The following is a 25,411-nucleotide window of genomic DNA, read 5'->3' on the forward strand; positions in this document are numbered from 1 at the left end:
CAATTATTTTTATATTATAATAATATTATTCTCAAGAATTTAATTATTTTCAAAAATTTTAATAAAATTTCTTATAAAAAATTCAATTATTTTCTTAAACAATAAAATTCTTAGAATGAATTCAATTATTTTCGTAAATAATAAAATGATTTAGAATTAAATTAATTAATTAATATAGAATTAAAAATTAAATTTATCCACAAGATTGAACTTTTTCCAAAAAATTTTAATAAAATTCTTCGAAAGTATTCAATTAATTTTAAAAAATTGAAATTCTTTGTAAGAATTCAATTACTTTGAATACAATTTTAATTAAATATCTCAAAAAATGTATTATTTTCGAAAATTTGTAAAAATTTAATAATTATCTGAAATAATAAAGTTCCTCGCAGTAATTCAATTATTTTTAGAAATTATTAAATTCGTTACAAGAATTCAATTATTTTTGTAAATAATAAACTTTTTTATACAGGAATTCAATTATTTAAACAATTTTTAATAAAATTCTTATCAAAAATTCACTAATTGTTTTAAATAAAAAAATTCTTCGCAGAAATTTAATTATTTTCAAAAATATAAAGGAAATTCTTAGCAAAAATTCAATTATTTTGAATAATTCAAATAAAATTCCTATAAAAAATTCTATTCTTATTTTGCAAATTAAAAATTCTTCTCAGGAATTCAAATATTTTTCTAAATAAGAAAATTGTTTACATGAAGTCAATTATTCTAAAAAATTTTAATAAAATTCTTAAAAAGAATTCAATAAATTGTTAAATCTTAAATAATAAAATTCTTCACAGAAATTCAAATTCTTAATAAAATTTAATAATTAATTTTTTTGTTGATAAATTTTAGTAAAATTGTTCCAATGAATTGAATTATTTTCAAAAATTTTTTACCTTTTTTATAAGAACTCAATTACTTTTCAATAAACATGAATGTATTTTCCTTATTGATACATAATTGATTGTTTACATTTAACATTCACATGCACTGTTTAATTAATTTTATATCCAAATTTTCTATAATTGTATTGTATACAGTGTATAATCAAAAATTAAAAGTTGTATTTAATTTTTACAATAAACATCACTCTCAAAATTGTGTAATTATATCTAATATAAAATTATTTTTGAAAAATATATTCTGAAAAACTATTGAGCATCAAATTTAAAATACCATAGTTCTTTTTAATCATTTAGTCTTTCTCAATTTTATTTATTTTTTTTTTGTTGTTGTCAATTGAAATTGTGATGATAAGTGTAAATTTTTCTATGAAATTATAAACTTTGGAAGATTTTTCAGTTCGAAGACAACATTTTTGTACATTTGTAAATTCAAAATATAATTTCTAAAAAATAAGAGACATTTTTCCATTATTATTTCGAAAATAACTGGTTTTTTTTCTGAAATTACCATTTTTTTTCAGTCAGTAATAAAATTATATAAAAATATAAAAAAATAAAAATAGAGTTTATTAAAAATATAAAAAAAAAGAAATTAATTAATTTACAGATTTAAAGATTCTTCTACATTTTCATTCGTATTTTCAACTTTAACACTTGTCAATTGTTCCTTATTGTTATTATTATTATTATTATTATTATTATTATTATTATTATTATTGTTATTATTATAACCAGCGTCATAGACCATTTTAATTTCAGGCGAAATAATTTTCGTTGCTTTGACAATTTTTAATTTAGAATTTTCATTTTTCAAAATTTTCTCATTCTTCTCTATATTAATGGGCATTATTTCAACAAAGAAATATTGAATAATTGCAATGGCAATTAATGCAAATATTCCAAACATAAGTAATACTTTCCTTGAATCGTGAAAGAAATAAAACCACGAATTAAGACCGGAAATTTGTCCAAATAGATGACTGAAATAATACCACAATCCAACGAGACTAAAAGCTGATGTACACGTTTTTGGAAATAATATTCCAACAAGATAATAGATTTGTGTACGGAAACAAATATTTGCAAATCCAATTGAAAATGCTTCCATAATAAATCTATTATTCCATAAATAGTTTATGAAATTTGTAACAGTCTCCTTGATATCATTGTTTGTATCCTGCAAAAAAAATAGACATTTTAATTATTTTATTCTATTAATTAATTAATTAATTAAAATTCTATAAATTCTATGAATTCTATCAAATTTTTTCATTATCATTACTTTAAAAATTTGAAATTTTTTGTAACAAAAAAACAGGGTTGCTACAAAAACTTAATTTTGTTTTTCCCTGATTTTCAGACAAAATTTTGACTTTTTTCTTGACCCTGAAGTATAAAAAAATAAAAAAAAATGTTCTATTACATTTATTTACGAATTTCTTTAATTGTAAAATTATTCGATTTCATTAATAACTTCTTGTTAAAATAAATATTTAATCATTAAAATTTTTCTATAGGAATTAAGATTTTCAAATTCAAACCTTTTGGCAAAGTGATAAAATCCTGATTTTTTATTATAAAATCTTAAAACTATAAATTCAAATTTTCTCCCTTTTCAAAATTCAATTACTTCTAGAAATTCACGCTAAATTCATTCTTTAATCAATTTTTATTAGAAAATTTTTCGAGAATTCAATTACATATTTAAACACAAAAATAAATAATTTATTAAATTAATGAATATTTCTTAAAACTGGATTTTTATGAAGAATTATATCAAAATTTTTTTAAATAATTAAATTCTTTCGGCGAATTTAAAAAAAATTTGTAAGAATAAATGCAATTTTCTATAATTTTATTTAAAATTATATAAAAAGTAATTGAAATACGGCGATAAGTTTTGTTATTTATGAAAATAATAATTGAATTCTTGCAACGAATTTTATTAAAAATTTGTTTAAAGAATTTGAATTCCTGTGAAGAATTTTATTTGTGAGAATAATTGAATTCCGGAGAAAAATTTTATTATTTATGAAAATATCTGATTTCTTGAGAAGAAATTTATTCAATTTTTTTTTTGAATAATTGAATTCCCATAAAAAAATGTATTATTTGTAAAAATAATTGAATTCTTAAGAAGAATTGTATTGAATAGAATTTTATTTAAATTTTTCGAAATAATTGAATTTCTCAGAACTTTTTTTTCAATTTTTTGTGCAACGAAATTTATAAAAAAAAGTGATAAGTAATTGAATTCCTGTGAAATTTGTATTAAAATTTTGTTTAAATAATTGAATTCTTTTGGAAAATTTTATTAAAACAGTAGATATATGAAAAATCATTTAATTGAGGAAATTCTTTAAAAATAATTGAATTTTTGCCAAAAATTGTATTAAATTTTTTTTAAATAATTGAATTTCGGAGGAGAATTTTATTACTTAAAAAGATAATTTGAATTTTATCCAGAATTTTTTTTAATTTTCACAAATAATTGAATTTATGCGAAAAAGAATTACATCCTTTTTTAAATTTAAATAAATTTCTATAAAGAATTATATTATTCTCAAAATTTTTGATTTTTTAAATTATTTTAAATAGAATTAAAAATTAAATTTATCCGTAAAATTTAACTTTTTCAAAACATTTTTTTAAAAATTCTTCGAAAGAATTCAACTTATTTTTAAAAAATTAAAATTCTTTGTAAGAATTCAATTACTTTCAATACAATTTTAATTAAATATCTCCAAAAATGAGTTATTTTTGAAAATGATTTAAATTCAATGATTTTCTGAAATAATTAAAATCCTCGTAGTAATTCAATTATTTTTAAAAATAATAAAAATTTTTATAGGAATTCAATTATTTAAAAAATTCTTAATAAAATTAGATGCAAGAAATCACTTATTATCTTAAATAATAAAATTCTTCACAGAAATTTATTTATTTTCAAAAATTTTAAGGAAATTCTTCCCAGAAATTCAATTATTTTCAATAATTCTAATAAAATTTTTATAAAAAATTCAATTCTTTTCTTGAAAAATAAAATTCTTCTCAGGAATTCAATTATTTTCAATAATTATAATAAAATTTTTATAAAAAATTATATTTTCATCTTACAAAATCAAAATTCTTCGCGGAAATTCAAATATTTTTTGAATAAGAAAATTGTTTACAAGAAGTTGATTATTGTAAAAAATTTTATTAAAATTCTTATCAAGAATTCAATTATTTTTCTAAATAATAAAATTCTTCACAGAAATTTATATTTTTAAGAAAATTTATTATAATTCTTATGAAGAATTCAATTATTTTCTTAAATAATAAAATTTTATTATTTATAAAGATAATTGAATTTTTGACGAGAATTTGTATTGGAATTCGTGGTAATTTCATAGCTTATGAGACAAACAGAAAAGACACAAAAATTCATAATTTTCTTATTAAAATTTAATTGTTGCCAGTACTTTTAATAAAAATTACCTCACTTTTCCCTGATTTCCTAACTAATTCTAATTTTCCTGACTTTTTTCTGAATTCTCTAAACAATGGCAACCCTGAAAAATAATTCAGTAATTAGGGTATAAAATAAAAAATTAAATATTCTCACCAATAATTCGCTTTTGCTGGATAATTGTACATCGTTCGCAGCTGAATTTACGGAGACGAAAATAAATAGAATGACATATCCCACGTATGTAATATTCAATGAACTTGCCTTCTTGTAAATGCAAATATTGTAAAACAAAACACCGCATATTTCTCCAATTATCAATGTCATTTCGTAAGAATCAGAAATAGCATTTTCTGCACTTGACAATAATCCAGCGAATGTGGCAATAAAATAAATTGCCACCATTTTCCAACTAATTGTAAGTAGAAAAATATTTTTCAACGGATTCCAAAGATGAAAAATTGGTCCCTGATTGCGTTGTTGCTGCTGATGCTGCTGCTGCAACTGCTGCTCTTTTTCTTCTTCATTATTTGTAACAAATTTCTCATTAGGAATACATTCGATGCCACCCGATCTATAATCATTCGTCGTTTTCTCTTGAATAAAAATAAAGAAACTGAAACTAAAAATCACAATAAATATATTAACTCCATTGGCAATGTTTTCAAAATTATTTTCCGTATTATAAAATTTTAATTGAATATCATCATTTATTTTGTATAAAATACGGAATACTTCAATGGAGAACCAAAAATTGATGATATATTTATGAATTATTTCCGGTCTTTTATTTTCAACTAGAAATTTTCCTTGCGCAACAAATGCAAGTGCCGTTCCCAAACCAAGAAATGCCGAGGATATTAGTAATGATTTTGAATTATTACCACTTGAGAAATAAATTAAACTAATTAGAAAAATTGTATGACATGTGTAACTGGTGAAAATTGAAATTCTCGTTCCTGCCAGAGTCACATAGGATGGTGCCAATAAAATGCATAGAGCGAGAGAAACGTGAAAAATTAAATACGATCTTGGCCCAAATGTAAACACCGAATTATAAATCTGTAAACAAATTTTAATTATAAATTTCAACTATTTTTTAAAAATAAGAAATTTGAATTATTAAGCGAAAAAATCATTAGTCACAAAACTAAAAAGTAAAAAAAAAATTCTTTAATAATTAAAACAAAAATAGAAATTTCTCACCAACGATTGAATTTCAGATAGAGAAGCAAATCCACAGCTTAAAATCACGATATTTAAGATTTCTCTGTTAATTTTCATGATTGTTGTTGATTCACTCGAGAGAGAGAGAGAGAGAGAGAGAGAGAGAGAGATGAGAGATGTTTTCTTTTTGAATGAAGTTGTATTGGACCTTTTATTGATCAACTCCGGATGCACTGGAAATTCATTTCACGTTCACCCTCTTCTCACCCTGCTCTCACTTCGAAAGAAGACCAAAACCACACCCCAAAAAAAGTAGCGAAATTTATTTTTTCCAATTGTTTCGTTTTCGATGGGAAATCACTTTTCTCTCGTTTTTCTATTTTTAAAACACAAGATTCCAAAAAAATTATAAATATTAAAAATACTTCTACACTTTTATTTCGATTTAAAATGAATTTTTGTTTTGTAAATTCTAAACTTTAGAATTCTTTTTGAAATTTATCTCCAAAAAAAATAGACGATGATCGAGGAGATATATTTTTCGTTTCGAAACACTATGAATTTCAGGGAAAAATCATTCAAGACTGGATCAACAATTTCTGCGCATTCAATCATAGCGCGAAGTTTGAAATTTCTTTTTTTTCTTGTTGAAAAAGGAAAACCAAACTATAAAACTATTTTATAAATCAAAAAATAAAAAACAAGAATTGAATAAAATTCGTAGTGTAAGAATTCAATTATTTTCATGAATTTAATAAAATTTTCATATAAGATTTCAATTATTTTTAATACAATTTTAAATAAATTCCTCGAAAAATGTAATTAATTTCAAAAATTTTGTTTGAATAATTGAATTCATTTGGAAAATTTTATTAAAACAGTAGATATATAAAAAATCATTTAATTTCGGAGAAGAATTTTATTATTTATAAAGATAATTGGAACTTTAATCAGAAATTTTAAAAAATTTTGAACATAATTGAATTTATGCGAAGAAGAATTCAATTATTTTTATTAAATTTAAATAAATTTCTAGAAAGAGTTTAATTATTTTTAAAAAAATTTCATATTTTTTTATATTACTTTAAATAGAATTAAAAATTAAATTTAATCGGTAAAATTTAACTCTTTCAAAACATTTTAATAAAATTCTTCGAAAGAATTCAACTAATTTTAAAAAATTGAAATTCTTTGTAAGAGTTCAATTACTTTCAATACAATTTTAATTAAATATCTCCAAAAATGTGTATTATTTTCAAAGAATTTTTAAACCTCAATGTTTTTCTCAAATAATTAAAATCCCTCGCAGTAATTCAATTATTTTTAAAAATAATAATATTCTTCACCAGATTTCAATTATTTAAAAAAATTTAATAAAATTCGATGCAATAATTCAATTATTTTAATAAATAATAAAATTCTTCACAGGATTTCAATAATTAAAAAAAAATTTATTAAAATTAAAGGCAAGAATTCAATTACATTTCACAAATAATGAAATTCTTGGCTGAAATTCAAATATTTTCAAAATCTACTATTTTAATAAAAAATTCGTTGCAAGAATTCAATTATTTTTCTAAATTAATAAAATTCTTCACAGGATATCAATTATTTAAAAAAAATTTAATAAATTTCGATGCAAGAATTCAATTATTTTTCTAAATAATAAAAATCTTCACAGGATTTCTATTATTTAAAAAAAATTTAATAAAATTCGATGCAAGAATTCAATTATTTTAATTTCAATTATTTTAATAAATAATAAAATTCTTCACAGGATTTCAATTATTTTTAATACAATTTTAAGAAAATTATTCGAAAAATGTAATTATTTTCAAACATTTTATTAAAATTCTTCAAAAGAAATTATTTATCAATTATAAATTATTTTTAATAGTTTTTGCAAAAGATCCTTGAGAATTTTCAAATCCATTTGTTTAAAATTTAATTTTACGAAAATTCTATTATTCGGAAATTCTTTAATTAATTATTTAGAAAATAAAAATTTGAAATAATTTTTTAAAAAAATTCAATTCAACTTTTAAAAAAAATTAATTTTGCAGAATTGTTAGTTAAAAGTATGAAGAATTCTAATTTTCAAAGATTTTAATTTGAAACCTTTTCAAAATTCAATTATTTTTCTAAAAATTCATGCTATAATGCATTTAATATTCAATTACTATCAAAAATTTTTAATAAAATTCAATTTTTATTAGAAAATTCTACGAGAATTCAATTATTTAAATACAAAAATAAATAATTTATTAAATAATTGAATATCTCTTAAAACTGAATTTTTATGAAGAATTTTATCAAAATTTTAAGAATAATTATGCAATTTTTTATTTCATTTTATTTAAAATTATATAAAAAATAATTGAAACGCTAAAAAATGAATACACAGCGCATAAGCGTTGAACATACTTTTTAATTTAGAACACTTATCCAGAAAAAAATATTTACATATGTTCCATATATAATATATAATAATAATAATAATAGTAGTAGTTTATAAAAACTAAATGTACGTCAGGCTAGATTTTTTTTTTACCATTTCAGTATATAGTTTTAATTACAAAGAGAGAAAATATATGAGAGATATTACAAAATGTACACGTGGGTCGAATTTAATTTTCGTAAATTACGGATTATATAATATACTATAATATATATTTATAGCGAAAAAAAAATGAGAGAAAAAAAACAGATCTCTACAGCATTAAAAGAATATATTCAAGGCAAGGGTCGAAATTATTATTATTATTAGAAATAATTAATAATTATATAAATTGAATTAATTAGCTTTGATGCTCAAAAATAAGCGGAAGAGCATCTCCTCTGTATTCGCAAAGATTCCTTTACTTTCTAAACTGAGCTGTAATTATTTTAATCGTCATTATCATCTTCATCATTAACATCATTATCATCGTCATCATTCTCATCATCATTATTATCATTATCGTCATCGTAATTATTATCGTCAACATTATCATCATCGACATCATTCTCATCAACATTATTATCATAATCAACATTATCATCATCATCTTCATCATTATCAACAAAAATTTATCTTTGCCATCATCCTCATTATCACTTATCAACAAACTGGATTAAAATTAGCACTTAATAATTTAAATTTTCACCCACGTACTCAGTTCACAAAACTATTTTGCCATTTCTTCTATATAATAAAAACCGGTTTCCCCCCCCCCCCCCCCATTAAAAAATTATACAAATTCTGTATATTTTCTATATATATATATTTATATAACATATAATATTTAAAAATCTATTAGTCATGTTTACTGAAACATATAAAAAAAAGACTAATTCGTCTCTATTTTGCAACCAAGTTATTTTAAAAAGCTCACCGCAGAAAAATTGTCTTTCGGTTCATAATCTCAAAATTAGAATACAAAAAAATTTTTCTTTTTCCTCGAAAGTAATGTTTAGGCATTATTATTAAAACGACAAAAAGAAATAAATATTCTATGTACAGTTTTTTAGTCGTTTAAACTTAAAATAAGAATCGAAAGAGAAGCAAATGCAAAATCAGAAAAATTCGAAACTGCAAATAATAATTATCATTGATCATTGAAAAAAAAAAAACGTTTTTAACGTATTTTTTTCTCTTTTTAATTTTCTTGTCACATAAATGCAGAAATATAAAAAACATTTCTCGGGAGAAAAAAATATTTTTCCCTGCAAATAACAAAAAAAAAGTAAGTGCTGACTAGCATTTGATAAATTCACTATAATATTCGCCAAAAATTGAAATAGAAAAATTTTGCAAGGGAAAAACATTTTTTTTTTCACCAAAAGAAATATTTTACGAAAAAATGAAAAAAAAATTTAGGAAAAATTTATAAAGATATATAAATAAATAAATACTATAAAAAAAACTGTCGAATTGAGATTTCGTTCATTTATAAAAGTGACAGAAATAAATATATACAAAGGCGAGATCTAATTATTATTTTCTTTTTTAAAGCATTCTTTTCAAATAATAGTTTTTAGATATACCGATTAATTTCTCTACCTATTAATTACTTTACGCAGATAAATTTGTTAAATTATAGGTGTGTATTTTTTTTAATTATATTATATTATCTTAAAATGTAAAATAATATTAGTGATTTTTTTCCTTTCCTCATTTAAGTTGACAATGAAATTAGTTTATGTTATCAGTAAAATTCGTAGGAGTATGATATTTAAAAATAGCGTTTTTTTTTCATACCCACGCAAATACACACGCACACACACACCCCCCTCTTTCCCCCCGAATTCCTGTTAAGATGAACAGTTTTAATAGTTTTTTTTTATCTAAAATAATATATATAGTAGAACATCTTACTCTGTACATAGTACATACATCGAAGTGATTGATTCTCTTTTATTTTCTATTTCATTCATTGAACTGCATAAATCAATTTTCTCTTTACATTTTAATTAGTTTGAATTTCATTTTTATTTTAATTTAATTTTAACTTTAAATTTCATTCAAATTTAATTTTAATTTTAAATTTCATTCAAATTTAATTTTAACTTTAAATTTCATTCAAATTTAATTTTGATTTTAAATTTAACTTTTAATATTATTAATAAGGAAAATAATTAAATTTTGAAAAATTTAGAAAAAAAATCACTAAAAAATTAGCTTTTTAAAAACATTATAAAAATATTTTAAAAATAAATAATAAAGCATAAAATGATAATAAAAATAAAAATAATTTGTTTTCTCCAAAATTTTAATAAATCTAAAAAATTGAATTTCTAACAACTTTAATCTATAATTTATTGTTTTTTGAATTTTCTAAATATGTAATTAAAAATATCGAAAATAATTGAATTTTTAAGAATTATAATAAAAAGATTCCAAGAGTTACTTTTTATAAAAAAGAATTTCTTAATAATTATACTTTTTTTGAAGCTAATTTTTATTTTTATTTTCATTTTTCATGTTAAAATTTTTAAAAATTCAATTATTTTAAAAATTTAGGTACAATTAAAATTTTTTAAAATTTCATTTTCAGAAATTCTAATGAAATACATTGAAAAAAATCAATTATTTTCAATAAAATTGACGAAAAAAACCAAAAATGGTCCAAAATTTTAATTATTTAAAAACCTTTTAAATACATAATTTAAAAGTTCAATTATTTTTAGAAAAATTATTCAAAAATACCTAGTTTTAAAATATTTGACTTTAGTTATTTTTCACACTATAAAAATCGAACTAATTTGCAATTTCATCCGAAAAAAATTGTATTTTTTTCAATATTTGGAAGAAAAGTTGATAAAGTCGAATTTTTTTTTGAAAATAATGGAAAAATTACAAAAAGTTTTTTTCCGAGATTTGACTTTATCTATAAATTTTTCGAATTAGAGAAAATTTGATTTTCCCAATTATAGGTACAATATTCAAGAGAATATTTTTCTAATTTTATTTTTGTAAATTCAAATTTTATTAGATTAAAATTTTTGATTACTTTTTTAAAATTAAAATTCCAAAATTTAATTATTTTCAAGAAGTTCAATTAAACTTCTTCTCTAAATCAATTATTTCGAATAATTTTCCAAAAAGTTTTTAAAATTCAGATTAAAATTAACTGAAATTCAAAATCAGTTCATCACATATTAAAAAGTAGAGAAAATTTATGCAGTTGATTGTAATGATCGATTTTATTATTATAATTGTTATTATTCTTTTCTCGATTATCATTATCAATCATCATCGTTATTATCATTATTATGTATCATCTTCGCTATTGTCGATCGTAATTTTTTTTTTCGTTCTTTCTCTTTTTTTTTGACTATCGAATGATAACAATAAAAGGCACTCGAGGGTCGAAAAACTTTTTTTTTTCCTTTTTTTTACATATAAAAAAACGACAGTCTAAAAAGGGATATTGTAGATTATTTTTAACGATATGAAAATTATTTCACTCGATTAAAAATTATTAATAGCCACTGTTATCAGCGAAATCAATAATTATTTAAAGTAATTCGTCCAAGTACCTCTTCACAACACGAGTCGATGCTACAATTCTAAATGACTAAAATAAATATTAATATCTTATCTCGCGAGTATCTCCAATTCTCTTAAATAAGTCTAGACATTTTCCTCCATTCGTTTGCCTTTTTCATCTTTCTTTTTTACTTTATCTCCGAATTTTCATTTCTTTTTTTAAATAATTACATTTTTTAATTATTCGTTTTCTTTCTTTGCCATTTCACTAAATAATTTCCTATATTTGATCGAAATGTTTATTGACACGTTTCGCGCTTGGAAAAAAAGAAAAAGAAATAATTGCATTTCACGATTTAGAAATCGTTTTATTATAATTTATATAATAAATGTTGCACGTTATAATTAGTATTATGAAATTATACTTTTAGAACGATAAAGAGAAATTTATATATATTTATTAATTACTTAAATATATATCGTTTTTTTTCGATATAAAAAAGAAAACGTTAAATAGAAACCGATATTATTTAGCCACATTAAACTATTTATCTGCAATATCACAGTAGTTGCTGAAAAATATATATATTTTTTTTATATTATAAAAGCCGATGACTCGATTCAATAAAAAAAAAATGAAAATGGCAAGCAAAATATTTCTAAAAAATTTTTCAGCCATCGATTAATTGTTTTTGTTTCAAGTTTTCAACCCGAAAATAATTTTCCATTTCTAAATTGTTGGAAAAAATCTCTTTTCATCGAAAAATAATTTTTCTTTTTCACCTATTTCCTGAATATTTATAGGAAAATATCAATTTTTCTTTATAAACAATATTTTTAAAATACCGTTCATCTAAAATTCTTCTCAAAATACATTATCTACAAAAAAAAAAGAATTTTTTTAAAAGCGATAATTCTGCGTCAAACGCCTATACTGGGAATTTCATTTTAGTTCATAAATACTAAAAAAAGGAACGAAATAAAAGCTAAAGAATTCTGTGAACTCTGCGATAAAAAAATTGTTTGGTAATAAAATTTATGCATCCCGAATTATGCGATTTTTCTTTTTGTCAAAATAGTTTGTTTTGATCGACATTTTTTTCCTTTAACAAACGTCGAAGGCTTCTTAATTTCTACATTATTCTCATATTTAAGCGAACATTACGCAAGACACTCAAAACGTTAAATTAAACTAAATAAATTTGACAAATTTGCTAAAAATGGCAACAATTATTTTTTTTTAAAAAAAGGAAAAAAAAAACATTGAGTCAATTATGGCAATATCACTTACAGTGATGACAAATATAATCAACCAGTGAGGAATTCAAAAAAAAAAAAAAAAAGTTTTAGAAAAAAATTGAATAAATAAAAAAAAATTATCGAGATGCTTTACGTGGTTCGCTTAAAAAGCCTAATGTCATACATAAACAGGACCCTGATTATCATTGTCATCTAAACTGATACGATTAGCGTACGCTGGACCGCCGCCATCGTCAAAAAAACGTCTAAATGTAAATTCAAAGAATCCATGAAATGGTTTTCCATTATCCAAATGCTCATCGGATTGATTTGATTCCGATGATTCGGAATTGCGCAATTTCTCAGGATCAACAGGATCGAAATTACTTGTATCTGTTGGATATTGTATTCTTGGTATATGAGGCGCAACTTGACGTCGCAATCCCTTTTCAAAGTCAATACTCGAGAAAAATGGATGACTTTTCACTTCGTCGGCATTTTTGCCAAGTCGACGATCGGCGCCAACGCAAAGTTTTAATATTAAATCCATACCTTCTGGCGATAAATTCGCTTGTTTCGGAATATGTAGCGTCGTCTCCCAATTAATCACCTAAAGAAACAAAAAAGTTTTTCACATTTAGAATTTATTTACTATTTTTCCTAAATTTATAATTTATTTACCATTTTTCCTAAATTTATAATTTCTCTTTCAAGAAATTAAATTAAAGTCGATTTTTTGAAATATTTACCTTGTACTGTGTTTCGGCGGGTGTATTGGCCAAGAATGGAGGAGAGCCGACCAGCATTTCGTACAAAATAACGCCAACACTCCACCAATCGCATAATTGTGTGTAACCAGTTCGTTGTAAAACTTCCGGCGCAATGTAATTCGGTGTACCAACCAAAGAATGTGCCAAACATCGTTGATGTTCCCTGTGCCTTCTTCTCTCGAGTGGCTTCGATTGAATGCATCGACACTCGTTATTCCAATCCTCGGCCGGGTCCATTGAATCCTGCTTTCCATGTCCTGAAATAAAATTCCACTCTATTAATTCTCAGAAATAAAAAAATTATTATTTATAGTTTCAAAATTATTTCTATTTGATTTCTATTTATTATTACAAAAAATTTTCGAAAAATTACTGATGCTGCGAGTTTTGAAAAAAAAGGATATTCAATAATTTAATACTGTGAACAATAAAAAAAATGTTTAAAAATATTTAATCATTTACAATTTATTTAATTATGTCAAATTTTTTTTTAAATAAAACGATTATATGTAGAATATTCATACTTAATTGGTATTAATGTATGAAATATTTTTAAAGATCTTCGAAATCATGTTTCTATCTATATTATCTCACATCTCATTAAATAATTATATAAATTTATAATATTAGTCATTGTGGATAAATGACAATAATTTTCTTTTTAACTGAAAGTTGCCGTTTCTTTAAAATAGATAAGATATTTTCTTTTTGAATTTTACGAATTTTCTGTTTTTGAAAAAAAATAATTAAAAAAATTTACTTCCACAGCAATTAATTTATATCTAAATAATTAGATTTTTTTTTATCAATAATTGAAATTCAAAATTTTGATAATTTTACACTTGAAATCAATAATCTGTAGATAGATAGAAATTTGGATAATTTTAGATTTTGATAAATGGAATTTGCGATTGATTAAAATTATAATGAGTTTAAATTTAGAGTATTTAAGATTTGGATGAATTAAATCCTAATTAAAAAAAATTAGGATTGTTTGAAAGTTGAATCACTTGAAAATTAAAATTTGAATAAAGTTGAAATTTTCATTATATTTTTCCAGAATTTTTAACTAAAATTCTTCTTTAAATGAATTACCTACTATTAATAATTTTTGAAACATTTCTTTGAACATTTTCAAATCATTTTATTTACAATTCAATTTTACGAAATTTCATCGATTATTCGGAAATTCTTCAATCAAATATATATTAGAAGATAAAAACTTCAGATAACTTAAAAAAAATTCAATTGAACTTTTACAAAAAAAATTAAATCTACACAATTTTAAGTTAAAAGTATGAAAAATTCAAACATTGAAAGATTATAATTTAAAACCTATTCAAAACTCAATTATTATCTAAAGTTTTAACTGAAATTCATATTTGAATCAATTATTATTAGAAAATTCTACGACAATTCAATTATTTAAATACAAAAAAAAAAAAAATTTATTGAAGAATTGAATGTTTTTTTAAATTGAACTCTCATTTAAAGAATTTTATCAACAAATTTTTAAATAGGTAAATAAAATTCTTTTGAAGAATTTCAATAAAATTTTTAAGAATAATTTCATTTTTCGAGAAATTAAATTAAAATTGTATTAAAAATAATTGAATCTCTGTAAAAAATTTGACTGAATTGAGTAAAGTTTTTGAAAATAATTGAAATTTTGACAAGAATTTTATTAAAATTTTTGAAAATAATCGAAATATTGCCAAGATTATTCTTAAAATTTTTAAAAATAATTGAATTTTGAAGAAAAATTTTAATATCTATAAAAATAATTGAAATTTTGACAATAAATTTTTTTAACTTTTGATCATAATTGAATTTCTGCGAAGAATTTTATTACTTTTGAAAATAATTGAATTCTTGAGACGAATTTTTTAATAATATTTCTTTTTAAATATCTAATTATTTTTAATACAAAAATAAATAATTTATTAAATATTTGAATGTTTCTCAAAATTGAATTCTCATAAAGAATTTTATGAACAAAATTTTTAAATAATTGAATTCTTTTGACGAATTTTAATAAAATTCTGCAATGAGTTTTATTATTTATGAAAATAATAATTGAATCCCTGTAAAATATTGTAATACATATTTATAAAAATAATTGAATCTCTGTAAAAATAAATTGAATATTTTTGAAAATAATGGAATTATTGCAAAGAAATTTATAAAAAAATTTTAAATAATTGAATTGCTGTGAAATATTTGTTATTTATAAAAAATAATAAAAGGTTTGCTTAGAATTTTATCAAAAAATTTTTAAAATAATTCATTTCTTGTGGAAATTTTTATTAAAATAGTAGGGGAACATAGTCTAGGTCGGCCACCTTTTTGACTTTTGTTTATAACTTTTTTTTAAAAATGAATTTGGACAATTGAAGTATATGGTTGGAAAGTCCTGTTTAATAGGAACATTTTTTCTGTACAAAGTAAATTGACAGGTTTAAAAATGAAAAAGTTATAAAGATTTAAAAAAAAAAAAATTTGTAGTCCAGGTTAGCCATTACAGTCAAGGTCGGCCATGTTTAAAATTCAAAGGGCATTAATCGTTAAAAAATAAAATAACATGTTTGGAGTTACGGAAAATTGATTCTTTATTGTTTACAGTTTGTAACTTAATGAAATAACAAAATAATAACAATAAACAATATAAAAAAATAAATATAAATAAAAAAAAGTTTTGCACTAAAATATTAATAAAATTAAATAAAAATATTAATAAGATGATCAATTATATTATGAGTTATACAGAATTGCAGTTTTTGCAAATGAAGTAGCTCGTCCTCAACTTTGCGCATTTTAAACACATAGTGGCCGACCTTGACAGTAAGTAGCATTACCGAATTGTTGTAACCATAAAGAAATACGTTTCGGGATTCGATTTTTTACTTTGTTTTTCTTTCAACCATGAGTCCCACAAATTTTCTGCATACTTGCCTTGACGATTCAATTTGTTTTTTATCTTTTATTAATGGTTTTTCACATTATGCACAAAACTTTTTTTGAGCTTTTTTTGTACCGACGTCACAGAAAACACAATTTTCGATTTTCCGAAAATGTAATTGAACAAAAAGTTAGGTTTCACTAAGACAAGCTTCGACAAAAATGCGCGTAGGTGGCGCTAGTGAACTTGACAAAAAAACGCGAGTGGCCTACCTAGACAGTAGGCCAACCTTGACTACATTCCCCTAGATATTGAAAATCATTGAATAAAGAAGAATATTTTTGAAAAAAAAATTGAATTTTTTAAAAAGAATTTCATTAAAATTTTTGAAAATAATTGAAAATTTTGGAGAAAAATTTTAATACTTATAAAGATAATTGATATTTTGACGATAATTTTTTAAAACTTTTAACCACAAATGAATTTTTGCAAAAAATTTTATTACTTTTGAAAATAATTGAATTCTTGTGATGAATTTTTTAATAATATTTCTTTTTAAATAACTAATTGAATTCTTTTGTGAAATTTTATTGAAACAGTAGATATTGAAAATAATTGAATTTTGATAAATTATGGAAATTAATGAAATTTCTACAAAGAATTTTATTAAAATTATTTTGAAAAAAAATTGAAGTGTTAAAAAAAATTTCATTAATATTTTTGAAAATAATTTAATTCTTTCAAGAAATTTAATAAAAAATGAATTGACAATAATAATTAAATTCTAATAAATAAATTATAGGAAGGCTTTTTAAAAAGTAATTGAGTTTTTTTGATGAATTGTAATAAAATTTTTAAGAATAATGACACTTTTTCGAGAAAAATAATGACATTTTCCATTAAAATTGTATTAAAAATAATTGAAATTCTGCGATGAGTTTTATTATTTATGCGAAAATAATTGTAAATCTATAAATTTTTTTATTATTTATGAAAATAATTGAATTATTGCGAAGATAAATTGTAAAGGCAACTCTTTTAAAATTGAATTAAGAAATTTGAATTAAGAAAATTGAATTAAAGAAAAATTAGATTTCAAGAATAAGCACAATAACTTTGCAAGATTCCAATCAAAATTCCCTGACTTTTCCAGGTTTTTTCAAGGTTTATAAAATTCCCTGACATTTCCAGGTTTTTTTTGGACTTCTTGTCCGGATACCGAAATTAATTCTAAATAATGAGTTCTTAACTCACCGTTTTGTTGATAATATTTAGAATTGTGCGTCCAACGGAAACCAGTGCATAGACCAAAATCCGTCAATTTAATATGTCCATCACGATCAATAAGTATATTATCAGGTTTAATGTCCCGATGAATGAATCCCATTTTATGTACGCTCTCCACTGCACACGTCAATTCCGCAATATAGAACCTAGCCAATGATTCCTTAAAGATCCCGAATTTGATCAACAATGACATGAGATCACCACCCGGTATATAGTCCATAACAAAATAAAGATTATCCTTATCCTGAAAGGAATAATAAAGTTTCACCACCCATTCATTATCAGCCTCGGCTAAAATATCCCGTTCGGCTTTAACATGCGCCACTTGATTACGATTCAAAACATCCGCCTTTCGTAATGTTTTCATCGCGTAAAATTGATTTGTATCCAATTTCCTGACAAGTGTCACTTCACCGAATGCACCAACGCCAATGGGTTTGATTTTCGTGAACATTGATTTATCCATTTTCGCACGTTTCAGTCGGATGTAATTGGATTCCTTTTGCGAGAGCATTTTACGCATTTGACATTGCGCCTCGGCGCTGAGGCCGATTTTTGCCATTTCGGTTTCGAGTTGCAGGCGACGATAGAGACGTTGTTTGTGTGATTTGAGTACGTTCTCGACATGTTGCTCCATGAAGAATTTAAAGGCCTGAGGTGAGTAGTTGCGGACTTTGCAGTCGCGGCGTTCCTCTTCTTTTTCTTTGCTCATGTGTTTGCGTTCGGGTATTGGGGATTGGTGTTTGATTTTGTAGTTGTTGGGTTTTGGTTCGGCGCCTTGGTGATTGTTGTTGCGAGTGGTGACGGAGGTGGAGGCGGTGGGTGGGAGAGGTGGTGTTTCGGGGTGTTCGGCGGGGGAGTACTTTCGTTGGAGGGGTGGGTGAGTGGCGACGGGGGAGGTTCGGGGAGCGGTGACACTCTCGGTGGAGATGCCGCAGTCGTCGGTGGGAAGGCCGTAGGGCGGGGGTGGGAGGGGATGGTGGATGCCGCGCTGGGCGGCGAGGGCTTGCATTGTGGTGGCGTAGCTGGGGGGTTCGGTGGTTGGGACGCAGATTGAACTGGAGGAGGTTCCGTTGATGATGGGAGGATAGGCGGGGGGTTGTTGTTGTTGTTGTTGCTTTTGTTGGATGGAGGAGGCGTAGGAGGGTGGCGGCGGGGGAGTGCTGCTGGTGCTGATCGGTTGGGGTGATGTGGGGGCAATTGCGGTTTGTAGGACGGGTTTTTGCACCTGGGTGCTTTTCACCGACTGCATGATGATTGGTGGTTGGGTTTTTGCTTGACGGGCGCCCCAGGCTTGGAGGGGCGTCGGTCGGGCCATTGAGTTCTGGGTGGTTGGCGACACTGTGGAGACGGTGATGGGACTCGGGGAGCCGGCGGAGGTGGGGCCGGAGTAGATGCCCGACGAGGGGCTTTTCCGGTAGTCCTGCTGCGATTGAGTGGGACTCTGTCGATTCTGCATGGAGGCGCTGTAGGAGGGAGGTTGCACGGAGCCGGAGGAGGAGGACGGGGGGACGATCGGATAGGGCGGAGGGAGTTCGACTTGAGTGCTGGAGTTGCTGTTGCTTGATTGGTAAATACTGAGGGCTTGGATTTGTTGCGTGAGTTGTTGTTGAACCTGAGGCCCGTTCTGAACGATCATTGGTTGTCGTCCGTTGGAGGTGACGTTCGAGCTGGCGACGGGACTCGTCCCCCGTTGGGGAGGATTGATGGAGCTGGAGTTTGAGCCGGAGCTGCCGGGCGTCGCGGGTGGCGGTCGAGTTGGAACGACGGGTGCGGGAGACATCCGCTTGAGCATTTGTTGCATGTTGGTGGGAACGTTCGGCTGGCTGTAGGGAGCGTGAGGTGGTGGCGGCGGCGGTGGTGTGGAGCTGCATCTCGGTGGAGGCGGAGGCGGTGGTTCCCTCTCGACGAAACTGCTCGGCGAGTATTGACGACTGAGTTGCGGATGTGGACTCAGTTCGGCTAGACGAGGACTATCGGACCTTGAGCTTCCGGCTCCGCTGTCGAGAGCAGGACTTCCACGTTGTAGGCTCAGTTCGCGCTCGAGACTCGGCTTTCTGATTAGTTTCGTGTTCAGCTTGCCGAGGCCGTTCATCGATTCGCCCTGAGTTTGTTTCAGCAACTCAATGGCGGAGTCGAGACGCCAACCAGCTATTTTTAGCGCGCGCATGCCAATATCCTGGGGAAAAAAGTTGAAATTGAAAATTGGAGTACTAAATTGAAAATTAGTTATAATAATTAAAGATGATCAGGTGATAAAATCATTATTTTATATTATAAGAATATAAGTTAAATATAATATTTTTTGTAAAAGTTCTTTGAGGATTTTCAAATCCATTTGTTTACAATTCAATTTTACGAAAATTCTATTATACGGAAATTCTTTAATTAATTATTTACAAAGTAAAAATTTCAAATTTATTCCAGAAAATTAAATCAAACTTTTTATAAAAAAAATTAATTCTATAGAATTGTCAGTTAAAAGTATAAAAAATTCAAATTTTCAAAGATTTTAATTTCAAACTTTTTGAAAATTCAATTATTTTTAAAAATTCATGCTGTAATGCATTTTTAATATTTTATTATCTAAAATTTTAACTGAAATTAATTTTTAAATGAATTTTTATTAGAAAATTCTACGAGAATTCAATTATTTAAATACAAAAAAAAATAATTTATTAAATAATTGAATGTTTCTAAAAATTGAATTCTCATAAAGAATTTTATCAAAAACTTTTTAAATAATGGAATTTTTTTGACAAATTATAATAAAATTTGTAAGAATAATTACATTTTTCGAGAAATTTGATTAAAAATATTTGAAATTCTGCCATGAGTTTTATTATTTATGAAAATAATTAAATCCCTGTAAAAAATTTTATTATTTATGAAATTTATGAAAATAATTGAATCATTGAGAAGAAATTTATAAAAAATATGTATAGAATTGAATTCCTGTGGAATTTTTATTATTTTAGAAAATAATTTTATATTTGCGTACAATTTTATTAAAATTTTTTTTAAATAATTGAATTCTTTTGGAAAAGTTTATTAAAATCGTAGATATTGAAAATTACTGAATTGAGGAAAATTTTTTGCAAAAATAATTGAAATTTAGCCTAGAACTCTATTAAAATTTTTGAAAATAATTAAATTATTGCAAACAATTTTATAAAAAAAATTTTTATTAATTGATTTTTTTCGAAAAAATGTATTCAAATTCTATTTTAAATAATTGATCTCCTGTGAAATTTTTATTACTTACAAAAATAATTGAAACTTTGCGTAGAATTTTATCAAAATTTTTAAAAAAAATTCATTTCTATTTGGAATTTTTTGAAAATAATTGAAATTATGCCAAGAATATTATTAAAACTTTTCAAAATAATTTAATTTCGATGAAGAATTTTGCTATTTATAAAAGTAATTGAAATCTTGATGAGAATTTTTTTTTTAAATTTGAAAATAATTTAATTTTTGTTATGAATATTGCTATTTATGAAAATAATTGAATTTTGCAAAGAATTTAATTAAAATTGACAAAAATAATTTAATTTCTAGAAAGAATTCTGATATTTATCAAGACAATTGAATTCTTTCGATGACACAAAAATTTAGTATTTTCTTATGAATTCTATAAATTTAATGTTTTTGCAGTACTTTTAATAAAAATCGGACTTTTCCCTGGACAATTCTACTTTCCCTGACTTTCCTGACGTGTGACAGCCCTGAATAATATTTATTAATTCCAAATGGTTATCTGGGTCTCTATCGTAATAAACAAATACCTCAGAGTAGCCCATGGCTAAAAGTTGAGCTAAGGCTTGACGTTGATCGGATTTATCAACCGCCGAACCAGATGCACCGGAAATTCCACTGAGACCTGAAGCAGAACTCACTCCGCTAGTTGTCGAAAGCGTGGAAATGGTACTTGCAGCACTCGATCCAACTTCTCCAGTTCCACCTGCAATAATTTTTAATCATAAATTCGTTACTTATTTAATTATTTATAACTTATTATTAAATCTGTCAAAATAATGGAAATTAGACAAAATTCTCGATTCCCACGACAAAAAAGAAAATATCTTTACCAATATTTGCAAACGGCAGCAGGGAATTACGAATTTCAGCTAACGCCTTTTGATGGTATCCTGAGCCACGAGTGCTCGACTTGCTGACCACAGGTGGATTCATAGTGGCCCATGCTAGGCCCACTGGGACCTAGCTCCAATCCACCTGCGACATAAATCAATCTAGAGGACAAAAAACAAATATTCTTAATTATTCATTCAAAATTTACAATTCAATTTAACTAATTTCACAAAACAAAAAAATCATCTAAAGTAGAAGAAAAGAAATTATTTCCCAAAAATAAAAGAATTAAATGAATCACTGAAATTCGGATTATAATAAATTTCTTCGAATTAATAAAAACAGAAAAATACAGAAAAATTCTGTTACCAATAAGAATATTTTTTGAAAAAGTGAAACCTGATCAATTCAATTAATTTCCCCATCTTCGATTAATTAATTTAACTTATTTAATAATAAGCCTTATAATTAATTACTTTAAAAAAATCGCAGCATCATTTAGAAAGAAAATCTGAAGAAACATTGATCATTTAATTATCCCAATAAAATTATCTTGATTATTCATTAAAATTCCAGATACATATAATATATGATTATAGATTTTTCTAGTTTACATAACAGAGATAATCCTTAGAAATGGAAATATCAGTTAACAATAGTGTTTTCTCAGTTCAATTAATAGAGATATAAACATTAATTCACTTAATTTACATGACTATTCTAGTTACATGTAATGAAAGACTTTTTTTTTATAATCTTATATATCGTATCAGTAAAGAGAAAAATAAAGCTCTATTTCATCTATATATGTAAGAAATTCTATAATCACGTAAGACCGACATATTTTCTGGATGAGTAAGATCAATAATTCGGACTATTAAAATATAATAGGAAGCGAATGTTTTTAATTTTATTTTTTTTTCTCATTCATAACAATATTAATTGGGAGAATTATTTTCTTTTTTCATATATATTGTCAAATTGTTAATATTAACATTCTTTTTTTGGAATTTTTTTTTCTTACTATAAAAACATAATTGGTGTGCGCAATTTCTTTCGCGAATTGCGACACATTCTTTTATTAATTGTCAAACATTAACATTCTTAAAATATTTAAATAGTCTTTCTTTACAAAGAAAAACGTTTATTTAAATTTAAACATTAATAAATTCTTTTTTAAATAATTATTTAATTATTATTATTATTCCATAGGAATTAAGATATCCAAAAAATTTCAAATTCAACAACTAATAAGAATATTATTTATTATAAAATATGAAGACATCGATCACTCCGAGTCTTCATGTTTTATAATAACTTAAATTTACATAAAATTTTTCAGAAAAAATTCAATTATTTTACAAAAATGTAATAAAATTCGTTGCAAGAATTCAATTATTTTAATAAATAATTAAAAATCTACACAGAATTTCAATAAAATAAAAAAAAATTTAATAAAATTCGATGCAAGAGTTCAATTATTTTAATAAATAGTAAAATTCTTCACAGAATTACAATTATTTAAAAAAAATGTAATAAAAATTTTGTTGCAAGAATTAAATTATTTTCCTAAATAATAAAATTCTTCACAGGATTTCAATTATTTTTAATACAATTTTAAGTAAATTCTTCGAAAAATGTAATTATTTTCAAAAGTTTTATTAAAATTCTTCAAAATAAATCAATTATCAATTATTTTTAATCATTTTTGCAAAAATTCCTTGAGAATTTTCAAATCCATTTGTTTAAAATTCAATTTTACAAAAATTCTATTATTCGGAAATTCTTTAATTAATTAATTAGGAAGTAAAGAATTAAAATAATTTTTAAAAAATTCAATTATTTCTAAAAATTCTTTCTATAATGCATTTGTTATTCAATTACTATTTAAAATTTTAAATGAAATTCATTTTTAATTCAATTTTTATTAGAAAATTCTACGAGAATTCAATTATTTAAATACAATTAAATTAAATATAATTTACTGAATAATTGAATGTTTTTCAAAATTAAATTCTCATAAAGAATTTTATAAAAAAAATGTTTAAATAATTGGTTTTTTTCGAAAAAACTTGAGCAAATTCTATTTTAAATAATTGAACTCCTGTAAAATTTTTATTACTTACAAAAATAATTGAAAGTTTGAGTAGAATTTTATCAACATTTTTTTAAAATAATTGAATTCTATTTGGAAATTTTTGAAAATAATTGAAATTATGCCAAGAATATTATTAAAATTTTTCCAAATAATTGAATTTCGGTTAAGAATTTCACAATTTATAAACATAATTAAAATCTTGACCAGAATTTTTTTTAAAAAAACTTTGAAAATAATTGAATTCTTGTAATGAATATTATTATTTATGAAAATAATTTAATTTTGCAAAGAATTTCATTAAAATTGTTGAAAATAACTTAGTTTTTAGGAAGAATTCTGATATTTATCAAGATAGAAAAAATTGAAGCTTTTGTATTATAGAGAATTTGTGATAATTTAATAAAACAAACAAAAAAGACAGAAAAATTAAAAATTTTCTTATGAATTCTAAAAATTTAATTTTTTCCAGTACTGTTAGTAAATTTTCCTGACTTTTCAATTTTCCTCTGATTCAAATAAAAACACAAAATAAAAAAAGTGTCAAGTATTTTTAATATTTTCAATTAATCACAAAGAGACAATACCTTTGGAATTTTAGGACGACTAATGTTTCCAGTATCAGTGCATTCTTGCAACAATTTTCGTTTTATTCTCCAAGTATTTGAAAGGATTCTTTTCAAAACAAATATCCCACAAGGTTGATAAAATATTTCAAGGCACAATCAGTGGAAAATAATTTAAAAGTCACTGACACGACACGAAAGTGGTGATGACATTCTGGATCGAAGAAACTGCAATATTTCCAAGACACATAATTATCATTTCACTAAAACTTCCTTTTTTTTCATTAAATTAATTAATTATTAAAAATTCATTTCCTAAAAGGAATTTTTTTTTAATGAAAAGAAAAAGATGGTAAAAACAACAGCTTTTTTTTGAGCACACACAAAATTTGAGAGAGAGAGAGAGAAAGAGAGAGACACACTTTTTCTGCAACCTTGTGCAGATTTTCGTGAGGCAACAATCATAAATTCTAACCTTGTTACTAGACAGATGTATAAAATGACTTTTCGCCCATTAACAATTATAAACTAGGATAATCCAATAAATTCTTGGGGGTGCAGCTGGATTTTCCGTCCAGGAATTTCTTGATCCAAGAAAGCAACGGTGATGCCCAGTGTATGGACAGCGAGCATATTCCCTTCTCACTTTTTTATCAAGTTCCCACTTTCACCAAAGAAATCTTCACTAAATGATAAAATCACTATTTTCTGATTATTTCAAATAATCCAATTGCAGATTCCCGGTCACGATTGCACGAGCGACAACAAAGAAACATACAGCCGTAAATTACTAAGTAACTGGCAGCCATTTTGAAGTGCCGACTTGACACTCTTTTTCGTAATTTACGGTCCCCACCGAATTGTTGCAAAGTATGGAATTTTTACAAAATTCATTCAATTACATTATGAAATCACATTAATCAGTAATTTAACGATTTTTTTTCATTAATCATTGTCAAAATT

At 24.5% G+C, this 25,411-nt stretch overlaps 2 protein-coding genes across 2 annotated transcripts; both read right to left on the bottom strand.

The window, feature by feature from the left end:
• Positions 1-931: 931 nt before the first annotated feature.
• LOC122498660 (uncharacterized protein DDB_G0289975-like) lies at positions 932-5,708 on the bottom strand. The gene is made up of 3 exons (XM_043606508.1): positions 5,569-5,708; positions 4,519-5,424; positions 932-2,088 (listed from the first exon to the last, which is right to left on the bottom strand). The coding sequence occupies exons 1-3, from the start codon at positions 5,644-5,646 to the stop codon at positions 1,513-1,515; spliced, it is 1,560 nt and encodes a 519-aa protein (XP_043462443.1). The 5' UTR covers positions 5,647-5,708; the 3' UTR covers positions 932-1,512.
• A 6,575-nt stretch (positions 5,709-12,283) lies between these two features.
• Positions 12,284-25,265, bottom strand: LOC122498652 (serine/threonine-protein kinase Warts-like). Its single transcript, XM_043606493.1, has 7 exons — positions 24,924-25,265; positions 24,470-24,676; positions 21,787-21,948; positions 21,484-21,659; positions 17,663-19,874; positions 13,489-13,766; positions 12,284-13,349 (listed from the first exon to the last, which is right to left on the bottom strand). The coding sequence occupies exons 3-7, from the start codon at positions 21,887-21,889 to the stop codon at positions 12,918-12,920; spliced, it is 3,201 nt and encodes a 1,066-aa protein (XP_043462428.1). The 5' UTR covers positions 21,890-21,948; positions 24,470-24,676; positions 24,924-25,265; the 3' UTR covers positions 12,284-12,917.
• Between the last annotated feature and the right edge of the window lie 146 nt (positions 25,266-25,411).

Source organism: Leptopilina heterotoma, unplaced genomic scaffold, assembly GCF_015476425.1.
Source record: "Leptopilina heterotoma isolate Lh14 unplaced genomic scaffold, ASM1547642v1 Lhet_157, whole genome shotgun sequence".
NCBI classification, from domain to species: domain Eukaryota; kingdom Metazoa; phylum Arthropoda; class Insecta; order Hymenoptera; family Figitidae; genus Leptopilina; species Leptopilina heterotoma.

Coding starts and splice junctions, on each gene's coding strand:
- LOC122498660 (XM_043606508.1), bottom strand. CDS start 5,646: ATGAAAATTAACAGAGAAATCTTAAATATCGTGATTTTAAGCTGTGGA. Junction 5,425..5,568: donor TATCTGAAATTCAATCGTTG/GTGAGAAATTTC, acceptor ATTTGTTTACAG/ATTTATAATTCGGTGTTTAC. Junction 2,089..4,518: donor CCAGCAAAAGCGAATTATTG/GTGAGAATATTT, acceptor TTTTTTTTGCAG/GATACAAACAATGATATCAA.
- LOC122498652 (XM_043606493.1), bottom strand. CDS start 21,889: ATGAATCCACCTGTGGTCAGCAAGTCGAGCACTCGTGGCTCAGGATAC. Junction 19,875..21,483: donor TAGCCATGGGCTACTCTGAG/GTATTTGTTTAT, acceptor TTTTTTCCCCAG/GATATTGGCATGCGCGCGCT. Junction 13,767..17,662: donor TAAATATTATCAACAAAACG/GTGAGTTAAGAA, acceptor ATTTTATTTCAG/GACATGGAAAGCAGGATTCA.